This window comes from Nestor notabilis, unplaced genomic scaffold (assembly GCF_000696875.1).
Source record: "Nestor notabilis isolate BGI_N333 unplaced genomic scaffold, ASM69687v1 scaffold308, whole genome shotgun sequence".
Lineage (NCBI taxonomy): Eukaryota > Metazoa > Chordata > Aves > Psittaciformes > Psittacidae > Nestor > Nestor notabilis.
In genome coordinates, this window is record NW_009938506.1 from 87,081 (window position 1) to 98,922 (window position 11,842).

General features: G+C 54.1%; 1 protein-coding gene across 1 annotated transcript; it reads right to left on the reverse strand.

The window, feature by feature from the left end:
• Positions 1-3,630: 3,630 nt before the first annotated feature.
• LOC104409458 (myocardin-like) lies at positions 3,631-11,331 on the reverse strand. Its single transcript, XM_010019332.1, is given in 7 exon segments — positions 3,631-4,277; positions 4,902-4,959; positions 7,356-7,466; positions 7,468-8,316; positions 9,294-9,447; positions 10,106-10,353; positions 11,119-11,331. Coding segments are annotated over 7 exon segments (2,202 nt in total). The 3' UTR covers positions 3,631-3,708.
• Between the last annotated feature and the right edge of the window lie 511 nt (positions 11,332-11,842).

Here is an 11,842-nt window from a genome sequence, read left to right on the forward strand (position 1 = left end):
CAGCTCCGTCAATCAGCAGCCTCCTTTGGGCTTGGCCATCCAGCCACTTTCCAACCCAGCGAAGAATCCTCTTCTCCAGGCCATGAGCAGCCAGTTTCTCCAAGAGAACACTGTGGGAGACAATGTCCAATGCTTTACTTAAATCCAAATACACAATGTGCAATGTTCACAGCCTTTCCCTCATCAACCAGGTGGGTCACCTTACTGTAGAAGGAGACGAGGTTGGTGAAGCAGGACCTGCCTTTCATGAGCCCATGTTGACTGGGCCTGATCCCTCCATTTTCCCACACTTACTTTATGATCTCACTTGGGATCATCTGCTCCATGACCTTCCCCAGCACTGAGCTCAGGCTGTCAGCCCTGGAGTTCCCAGGGTCTTCCTTCCCACCCTATTTATAGAGAGGCATCACATTGGCCAACCTCCAGTCCTCTGGGACCTGCCCACGAGACCAGGACTGCTGATAGATGATGGAGAGTGGCTTAGTGAGCTCCTCTGCCAGGTTCTTCTGCACTCTGGTGAAACCCATCCAGCCCCATAGACTTGTGTATATCTAAGTGGAGCAGGAGATCTCTAACCATTTCTTCCTGCATTATGGGGACTTCAGTGAGCTTCCCATCTCTGCCATCCAGCTCAGGGGACTGAGTACCCTCAGGATGGCTGATGTGACTATTAAAGACTGAGGCAAAGGCAGCATTAAATACCTCAGCCTTTCCCCCATGTCAGTCACTAGGTATCCAGCAGAGTTCTCCTGGGCCCTCCTGTTATTGCTAATATATTTGAAAAAGTACTTCTTATGATCCTTTATGGCAGTGGCCAGATTGAGTTCCAGCTGTGCCTTCGCCTTTCTAACTTTCTCCCTATATATCCTAACAACATCCTTGTACTGCTCATGGGGTGAGTGTCCCTTCTTCCACTGGTGACAAATTCTCTTTTCCAGCACTATCTCCCTGTTCAGCCAGGCTGATCTCTTCCCTGGACATAGGGACTGCCTACTTCTGTGCCTTAAGGATTCCATTCTTGAAGAGCATCCAGCCTTCCTGGACCCCTTTGTCCGTCAGTAATGTTTCCCAAGGAATTCTGCCAACCAGCATCCTGAACAGGCCAACGTCAGCCCTTTGGAAGTCCAAGGTGGAGGTTTTGCTGACAGCTTGGCTCAGTCCAGGCTGTTTATCACAGCACACTTGGTTGCAGGCTGTGGTTTAGAGACTTAAAAATGTTTATAGGACCTTGTCCATGAACATCTTAAAGTCTCTAAAGATGTTAAACACATTTATGTGTTAGATTCAAACATGAACATGTTTAACAGAGTTTTTCATCTGCATCTCAGATTCACTTCTGCAGTGTCTCAGATTCATCCCACCGTCCTCCCCTGCAGACAGGGAGTGAATGTCCTGCGAACCCTTTCTTAAGAAGAATAATCTGGAAAATGACACTAACGGGTAAATGGAACTTACAAAGGGTTTGGGCAGGGTGCTGGTCAGGACACTGACCTGAGGTTTACAGAGCAAAGTGAAACCAAAGCCATCAGAATAAAAGGCCTTCAGAAACAGGAGGCCCCAGTCAGCTTGTTCAGGAATCTTCCAGGAGAAACTGTTGCTGTGAAAGAAATGCTTCTGCTCTTGCAAGGACTGAGCTGACCCAGGGAATGGGGCTGATGCCAAATGGTGAAATCAAAAAGCAAACAAGAGTGTCAAGACAAAAGGGTTTTAATAATGAAGGTGTTGCTGGTAACATAGGTAAGGAAATGTGCTTGCTTACAAGTTTGAAGCTGACAGCATCCCTTTAAATAAGGAAATACATTTGCTCAGAGGAGGAAGTTATCTGGACAGGCCTGTACAATGATGCAGTGCAGCAGCTAACACTACTCTGGTTCAAACGCTGGTGATACTCTCCAGGGACTGGCTTGGGAAAACCTCTCACTTAGAAAAAGGAATTCTTTAAAAAAATGCAACCCGTGACCCTCTACCCCAGCAGTGCACTGTGATCATTTGTACAATAGAAAAGTGGTGCTTTAAATAGTGACTTGAGAGCTACTGCCATGTGCTTTATACAGCATGCAACAACACCATGAGCTGGAGGCACAGCAGGGGCTGCAGAGCCTCCTCAACAGCTCCAGCATCCCTGGGGGTGCATCCCATGGGAGACATGGCTGGTTTCCCCCCAGCTGCTGCACCTCTGATGTGCTGTCCTTCCAGTAACACAAATATTAAATATGCTCAGTCTGTAAATAGTTTAACAATCTTTGTCAGCAACAATATTTACTTTGGCAAAACCAGAACTGCAAAGAAGTAGACATGTCCATCAAACAAGTCCGCAGCAAGTTCTTTGGTGGAAGCCAAGAAGTGAAGCAAAGGCTCCTTCTCTCCAGAGCCTGAGGAAATATATTGCACAGAGACTCGTAGGAGAAATGCTGGTGACTTCAAATGGGAGGCATCACTGCAGGAGAGCATCCAGCTCTGCCAGCTTCAGGAAAACTAGCTCCTCTGGCCTCAGTGATTCACAGCCGTTCTCCGGGTGGCCTTGCTCAGGGCTGAGTAAGCAGTGACGCTGGAGTAAACTTGGGAACCGGGGGATGACTGATGGGGATCGAGGAGGGATGGGAAGAACGGAGGGATGGATGGCTGAGGAGTGGAGGCAAGAACAGCAGATGCTCACACAGAACCGCAGCCCCACGAGGACCCGTTCTGCCCTGCCCCATGTGCCAAGTGTCCGTTTCTGGCTCTCCCTGCTCCCAGGTCATGTGAAGTGGTGGAGATCCATCCTGACTTCTGGCTGTGCAAAGGACAGCCCCTCCAAAGCCTGGCTGTATTCTCTATACGACTTGCTCCTACCTTGGACCAAAACACATTACATATCTCTTCATCTGTACCGTACTAGCTGGGATGCAGCAGCTCCACTGGGATGCCACATCCCTTTGACACCTGCACGTGCAGTCTGAGCAGCTGCCTCCAACATCCAGAGCTCACAGGCTCCAGCCTGATTCAGTTCAGACTGCAGCCAGGACAGCTCCTGGGCTTTCTGCCCCTCAGGCACCATGAGGACATGACAAGGTGCCACCACAAACATGGGGGGTCTCCACCTCTCATCCATATGGAGCAGAGCTGTGCAGGGACTGGGCAACACAGTGCTGGGGCAGGAGGCAGGAGGCAAGGTGTGCCTGGCTGTATGGAGAAGTGTGCTTGTCACCCTGGCTGGGCAGAGCCTCCCTGATCCCACATCCCTGCCTGGGCATGGCCAAGATGAGCCCAGCAGGATTGCCTAAAGGGCTAGGCAGACAGAAGGAGAGGAAAGAGGAGTAGAGGGCAGCAATAGGCTATCCTCTCCAAAATTTCCTGTTGCCATTGAGGTCAGGTCTCCTCATCACACAGTTTTGTTATGAGCTGCTCCAGTTCTCACAAGAGTGGCTGCTAAAACTGGGGAGGGGAGAAAGAGAAAAGAAATAGAACTGAAATTCTTTTCAATCTAAAGAAGTGTTAAAGGCACTGCTGTCCTCTGTGGGGACGTGTCAATGCAGGAAAACCAAAGTACCAGGGCAACTGTGCTGTTGATTGGCTGTAACTGGAAATTCAGACAGTTTGTATATGGGAAATTATATATGGGAAAATGACTCCAGTTTCCCCTGGATGTGGCACTTTTGCCCCGTGTGTTCTCTGGCATGACAGAAACACTTTGCTGGCTGCTGTATCCTGCCTCCACCACCCTCTCTCTCACCACTGCTGCAGGTGCAGGTCCATGCTGGTGTTTAGGTTGAGATCGGTAACGTCTAGGAAATCAATGTTGAAGATGCTGGGACCCACGGGGGTGAGCGAGCCAAAGCCGGTGGCGGAGCTGGGGGGGGTCAGGTCCAGCCACTCCATTGTTTCCCATGGAGACTCAGTGAAGCTCATCTGTAAACCGGTGCCGTCGGCAGGGGAAGGGGAGAGCTGGGTGTCCATGGGCGAGAGGGGAGGCTGTAAGATCTCCTGAGAGGGGAGCAGTTCATCAGTGGCTTTGCCGGGGAACCCCTCCATCATCCCTTCGAAGTGGGACTCCTCTCCCCCCATTTTCAGCAGGGCTATTTCACTGACCCTGCCCAGGGGGCTGTGGGCGCTCAGCAGCACCTCGAGGTGAGCATCACCGCTGCCCGGACAGTGCTCGAAGGCGAGCTGGGTTGAGGAGACCTGCTCAAATGGGGCGGATGACTTGGGGAGCGCAGCGCTGGAGTTCCCTGTAGACACCGTTATCTGAGGTACTTTCTGGAGGCAGGACTGATCTTCCTTGGCATTGGCTGGCATTTCTGTCAACAAATGTGAGGGGTTTGAGGTGCTCTGGCAGTGCCCACCACTGCTGGGCACAGGGGCATCACTCAGCCTATGGAGACCTGCTCCCGACTCAATTCGCTTGGCATTGCTCACCCACCCTCCTTTTGGGAAGCCTTGCAGGTTCCTGCTTTCTGACCTTGGCTCCCCTGGCTTTGGACGCTGTCCCTAGGGCATAAATACTGGCAGCTGTCTCCATGGGCATGGGTTGTGCATGAGGAACCACTCTGCACAGGGCAGGGCACTGGCAGTGCTCTATGCAGGAGATGGCACTGGCAGCACTGCGAGTGGTGGGGGGCAGGAGAAGGCTCTGCATGGTGAGGGTGCTGGAAGTGCTGTGCACAGGTTGCTGCCGTGCTGTCCCTTCTCTCTGCATAGGTGGAAACCAAGCCCGGACCACCCCACCAGGTCCACAGCAGCAGGCTCCAGGAGGGCCAATATGTTTTGCATTCAAACTCAGTGCCTGCTGACACAGGGAGGGCAAATGAAAGCTGTACTCAACCCAGGCAGCTCTACTGGAGTGCACAGAGAACACTGAGCCCCATGGAGTGCCACTGGCTCGAAGGGGAAGGCCTGGAGGGGAACAGGGAAGCAGTGCATACCTCCACTCTCAATCAGCACATCCAGGAGCTCGTCCATCTGCTGACTTCGTGTCATCTGCTGCAGCAAACAACAAAGAGGAGAGTAGAGGGCATTAGGAGGATAGTCCCTCCAGCCACAAGCCAGGTAAGTGGCTCTAGACCCCTCAGACATATGGAGAGGAGAGGAGCCACACCAACACGGGGCTGGCAGCAGCATTCAGGTGAGCACTGCAGGGACATGGGACAAGCACAGTAGATCTGGGGAGCACAGTGCCGGGTTCCCCCCACCCTGCTCAGTGGCCACCACACACTGCTTCTTCCCAGGGCTGTCAGGACACAGGGACTTTATGGACCCAGCACCTTGCACTCGCATGTGCCTCCTTGCACTCCCTGCAGCCCGGGGGGCAACTCATCATCTTCCTTCTCTTCCTGACCGGAGACTGGAAGGACTTTGTGCACTCCTCCCTGCCAGCATCAGCCCATGTTAATCACTGCCAACAGCACTGCTCCACTGTCCTGAAGGCACCATCATGACCAGCACTGAGGCTGCAGACAGGTTGTCACAAGAAGTAAGGGGTTCATGGGTGATGGAGACAGTCCTCACCTTGGGAACAGTGCTCCAGGGTGAGGCAAAGGGATGCAGATGGCATGGAGCAGGGAACTTTGCTAATGGGCTAAAGAGGGAAGTTTCCTGGTGACTTGGGAATGCTCAAGAGTCTGTTTCTCACATTGCACTGGGCACCCAAAGAAAAGTACAGTGAAGTCCTGGGTGTCTGTGGGGGATGTCAGGGCCCCAGGGTAGCTGGAGCAGGACAGAAGATGCTGTCCCATCCAGTCTGGTGTCTGACTGCTTTATGGCAGTCATTCAGCATCTAAGTCTTCAAGAAAACCCTGTACCTTATGGGAACAAGCCTGTTCTACCCAGAGACCCCATAATGGGTTATACCTCCTGAGGATGAGTTACATCAACCACAAAAGAACACCCTGCACAGCCCTAGCCTTATAGAAAATAAAAACCATGCAGTTACCTGCTTTACTGCATCCTCATAGGGTGGAGGCTGCTTTACCTCTGAGAGGGCTGGGCTTGACTTACAAAAAGTTGGGGATGGAATAGAAAACTTTTGACCTGCCTGCGTAGGCATCTGCATGGGGAAATACAGGGAAATGGAGTCAGTGCACAGGGAGGCCCAGCTCTCTTTCACCCCTGGTGAGGCCAGTCTGGTGCCAGGGAAACACACGTTTGTGGGTCAAATCAGCTCAAAGTGCTTGGCTTCCAGGCAGGAGGGAGGAAGGTAAACCAGCTCCATCGGGCTAGTTCTGAGAACCAGGGCCAGGCTGACCTCTGGTCACTGCTGGAGCACAGGCACGATGCTGCAGAGCATCCTGGTGCAAGAGGAAGAGAGAAATGGGGATGAACTGGGGCTGGGGTCAGCAACACCTTGTGCTGCTTTCATGTGTTGGCAGCGTGTGCCCTCTCCAAGCTTTTGTCCCTGTCCAGAAGGCTGAGTGAGGAGTGGTGGATGCTGAAGGGACAATTCTGCTGTGCTGGTTGCCTGGTGGGGAGGCACATGCTCTAGCTGACTGCAGACCCCAATTGCAAACCCTGCTCTATGTTCCCAAGAAAGGGCTTCCCATATGACCAGGGTAACCGCTCTCCTTCAACCCAGTGGTCGAAATCCCTCGCTCACTGCTAGGAGCTGCAATGGCTTGGGAAGATGCTAGGAGCTTATCTGGATGTAGGAATTTAGCCAGGGCTCTCCCAGGGGCTGAGGGATCTATGCTGGTGCTTTCCTGCTGTGGATAGAGCTGTGCCAGGGCTCCATGGGGCAGGGGGAGCTGTGCCAGAGCTTCCCTACAGTGGAGAAAGCCATGCCAGGGCTCCATGGGGCAGGGGGAACTGTGCCAGGATTCTCCCAGGGGCACCACAAGCTGTGCCAGGGCCTCCTGAGGGGAGAGGCAGATGACTTAGGGCTCATTTAGGGCAGAAGAATCTGTGCCAATGGTCCCCCAGGGCAGAGGGAGCTGTGCCAGGACTCCTCCAGGGGCAGAGGGAGCTGTGCCAGGGCTCCCTGGGGCAGAGGATGCTCTGCCAGGACTCTCCCAGGACACAGGGAGCTTTGCCAGTGCTCACCCAGGGGCAGAGCGATCGATGCTGGGGTCCCCTGGGGAAGAGGGAAGCTGTGCTAGGGCTCCCCCAGGGCAGAGGGAGCTGTGCCAGGGCTCTATGGGGCATGGGAGCTGTGCTGTGGCCCCCTAGGTGGCAGCAGGGTTCCCCAGAAGATGCCCTGCAAAGGACCCTGTGGTGCCATCAGCATCCAACCCATTGTCAATGTGGGATTCTCTCAGCCTTTCCAGGCAGCACTACAGTCCCCTGGGTGCTCCCGGGCTGATCGAGATGGACTCAGACTGGGATGTTTGACCGGCTGCTCACAGAGCCCAGCGTGTTCACTGCTGCCATGGGGTGTATCCACTTACCGGTGCTGTGCGAAGGCAACTGCTGGCCTGTGGGGACCCACTGCGCCCTTCTGAGCTGGGGGACACTGAGAGGAGATAGTGGCTGGTGGGGGGGGGGGGGGGGGCGGTGGGGCGGGGGGGCGGGCTGGGGGCTCTTTGCAGCCCCTAGTGGGGAGTGCTGGGGGGAGCACTGCGGGCTCAGGAATGTCGAGGAGGTGATGGTGCTTTGCCCTGCAGGCTCCAAGCAGTGGCTATTTACAATGTGAGGCAGCTGTGGCACCCCACAGTTACTTAACTTATCAGAGCTGCTGGCTTGGCCTTTCAAGGCAGTTTGTTTGGATGCAAATGGACAGCTGGACACTGTGTTTTCTTGCTTGATGGGGACACCAAAGAAATGAGGAGCGGGCTGCTGCTTCTCCTCGAGGCCATTGTTTCTTTTTCGCTTCTGGAGCTGCATTCGTAGCTCTTCCACCTGCCTCTGCTCTTGCTGCAGTTTCCACGTTAGTTCATTGATGACCTTCTGCTTCTCCACCAGCATTTTGTCTTTCTCTGTGTCGATCCCTTCCAGCTCCAGCTGGATGCTTCCTCCATTCATGCTGCTCATGAGGCTTTCTTCGGCACTGCCATGAACTGGAGATGGCTGGAGACCAAACTGTGGAGAAGACACGGGCCCATCGTTGAATGTGTCTGGCAAAGAGCCACTCACAGACAGGTCGGAGGAGGCTGGAGAGATGGGTGGTGTGGAGCTGGTGCTGCCGAAGTGGTAGAAGCCATTGGATAACATGCTAGCAGAGGACTGCGACTGGTAACTTGACAGGGTGCTGGTTGGAGTGACTGGGAAGGTGACGGTGGTGATCTCGCTGAAGCTGGGCACTGTGTTGCTGCTGCACTCCTGGAAGGGCCGCAGCCGTTCCATCAGCGCTGTTTTGGTACCCGACACAGGCAGGCCTCGTATTCGGAGCTGCTGCCTCAGTTCTGACACCTGGGAGGAAGATGATCCTTTTAGAAACCCAACATTTCTAACAAGGAGTCTCAGATCATGGGCTCCCAGCTTCCTGCTTTATAGCTCTGACCCCCAGGGGCTCACTGTCTCACCTCCAGTCACCAGAATCACCCTGTACAACCCTGACCACTCCACATCCTGCAGGATCTTGACCTTTCCTAACAGGAAAAGAACTGTGACTCCTCTCCATGTGGTCCTTGGACCACAGAGGTGCACACAGTTCAGACATTTGAGCTGGGGCATCACTATGGCCAAACTGATGTTATTTCTACCTCACCTTATTTCTTCTAATTATGAATATTGCCCCCAGGTCTTTAGTTCTAAAGGGACTTGGCTTTCCTCATGGCTGAGTAGAAAAGTATAAAAGACTAAAACTATAAAAGAATTGTAGATATAAGTGATTCTCACTCATGCCCTGCTTGTCATGCCTACATGAGAGATTTAGATGCTCGTAGTGCTCATACCTGCAGAGTCCAGGAGATACCTGCTTGTGCAGAGAGCTGAGCTCGCCTGCTTGCAGTGACGACTGAGAAGCTAAGTCACTAAGAGGAGGCCATGCTGACATCCTACCTCCTGGCTGGTCTGCCAGTAGCATCCATGATGGCCACCATAAACCCACAGAAGGCATGGAGCTGTGAGCTGCAGGAGCACAGATTGTCCTTTAAGTCTTTGACCTGGTGGCCTGGCCTGCAGCCCTCCTGAATTATACCTAAGGTTTGCTGATACATTCCCTGGAGCAAGGCACCCATGTGCCCCTGCAGAGCAGCAAACCATGTTTTCAGTTGCCATCACAGTAACAAATTCCTGACCCAATGTGATGTACTCCTGGGTTTGCTCACAGCGTGGTGCCTCTGCTTTGCTCATCAGCCTGTGGCACTACAATGCACACTTCGAGGGCTGCAAAGCACATACAGGGGATAAGATTCTGCTCCTGTGGTGACAAACTTTGCACTCACTTTCAGATCATCCAGGTTTGATGGCAGAGGGCCTGGCTTGATTGATGAGACACAAGTCTGGCCTGAAAAGGTGGTTTTCACAGGAGAAAGAGGGGTGGTGTTGACAGAAGTTGATGAAGAATTTGAACTTTTGACCATTTGCTCATTTGACTGCCTGGAATAACAAAGGAGATTTGGGGTAACTTATCTATCCCACGGGGTCTCTGTGCCCAGCATACCATCTCTTTGCTCCCTTGGGGCTGCCACCTCCCATATGAGACCTGACAGACTGCCAACCCCAAAGAGAACCAGGTTGGGCTGTAAGGAGATTTCGGGTGGCCCAGCCAGTGCACAACGCCACGCTGGCTTTGCAGGAGACTGTGCTGTTTCCAAGCTTTTATGTTCCCAACCTTCCAGTGTCTGAAGGGGGCTACAAGGATGCTGGGGAGGGACTTTTCATCAGGGACTGGAATGACAGGACAAGGGGTGATGGGTTCAAACTGAAGCAGAGGAAGTTCAGGTTAGATATAAGGCAGAAGTTCTTCCCTGTGAGGGTGCTGAGGTGCTGGCACAGGGTGCCCAGAGAAGCTGTGGCTGCCCCATCCCTGGCAGTGTTCAAGGCCAGGTTGGACACAGGAGCTTGGAGCAACCTGGTGGAAGGTGTCCCTGCCCAGGAACTGGATGACATTTAATGTCCCTTCCAACCAGTCTGTGATTCTATGATTCTGTTTCACTCGCATGCATCTATCCCCCTTGCACTGGCACAAATGGGTACAGAGGGAACAATTTGGAGAGACAGGACTAAACCCTGCTACTGGCATATTGCTACTCACTTTACTTGGCCTTGGTGCATCCCTGGGTAACTGAAGTGCTGCTGCTGCTGCTGCTGGCTGAGGATCTGGAGCTGCAGAAAGAGCTGCTGTTGCTGGAGGAGTCTGGCATATGCAGAATCCATGGGTGGAGGGGACTTCTCTGCCTTCTGGTCTGGAGGGATGTACTGGTGATACTTCAGCTTCTTCACCTTGGGCTTGGTGTCCTTGGGCTTTTTGTGACGGTTCTTGCTGTCACTGGATGATTTGGACTGTTGGTCCAAGAAGGAAAGGAATTAGCTGGGACAAGAGCTCCTGCCACCTCTGTGGGAACTCAGAAGCCTGGAGCAGAACAACGGCAGCTTCTGCCAGCACCCTGACACTCCAGCTCCAAGAGCTGCTCAGCCTGCATGTAGAGGACTCCCTCAGGCCCTCACCCCATCTCAGTTGCGTGGGAGAGCACATGAGATGAAGAATGACCCTCCTTGCCTGGAAGACAAGAGGAAACAGCCTCAAGCTGCACCAGGGCAGGTTTAGATGGAGCTGAGGAACAATTCCTTGCCCAGAGGGTGCTCAGGCACTGGAACAGGCTGCCCAGGGCAGTGCTGGAGTCACCGTCCCTGCAAGTGTTCACACCCCGGGTAGCCAAGGCCTCAGTGCCAGGGGTTAGTGGTGGCCTTGGCACTGCTGGGAATGGTTGGACTTGAAGAGCTTAAAGGTCTTTTCCAACCCAGTTGACTCTATGATTCTATGAAGGCGTTTCAGTGTTGTCTTTTACCTCCTCCTGCTCCTAGCCCCAGGGGACATTTGCAGTGCAGAACCTGAGCAGTCGCCTCTAGCAAGATACCACTTACTGTTACGAAGTGAATCAAATTACAGTTTGGGACAAGAAGTTTTGACTCCCTGCATTATTCCAAGCCTTTGAGGCCAACCGCCCAGAGCTCCCACACACGTGGGGTGCAGCATGTGGGCTTGAGCACAGCCAGGTTCCCTGTGCTTGATCCCTCTCCCGGGCAGCCTGGAGGCTCAGGACTTACCTTCACGGCGGAGGGCACCTGTAGCACAGGGCTCTCTTGCCCCACTGGCTGCTTGGGGCTGTCACACTGGCTGCCCTGTGCCGCCGTGGGGTCCGGTGCATGGCCATCGGCACTGCGGGGCTGGTCCTGCGAGGGAGAGGTTTGCTGTGTGATGGGAGCCAGGGCGTGGGGCCGGAGCCAGGGGCACCTGGGACCCCATTTCCCATAGCCCATGTTGTCCCCAGTCCATCCCACCCCACCATGTCTATCCCAGCCCAGTATCCCTGCTCCCCCAGGCCATCCCAGTCCTTTCCCACTCCTCTGTCTCCCCATCCCATCCCATCCCAGTCCACCCTAATCACCTCAGCCCCATATCCTCATCCCACCTCCAGTGCACCCCCTCAGTGTCTGACAGACTAGCCCAGTTCCCTTGGTAGCAGCCCCAGTCCTTCAGAGGTGCCCCCCCATCCACTTCAGGTCCTCCCAGTCTCCCCAGTCCATCCCAGTCCCCCCAGTCTCCCCCAGCTTGCCCCAGTCCATCCCAGTCCCCTCAGTCTCCCTCAGCTCATGCCAGTCCATCCCAATTCCCCCAGTCTCCCTCAGATCACCCCAGTCCATCCCAATCTCCGCAGTCTCCCCCAGCTCACCCCAGTCCATCCCAATTCCCCCGGTCTGCCGCAGCTCATCCCAGTCCACTCCATTCCCAGTCCACCAGTCTCCTGCGGTACCAGCAAGGCCCGGCAGG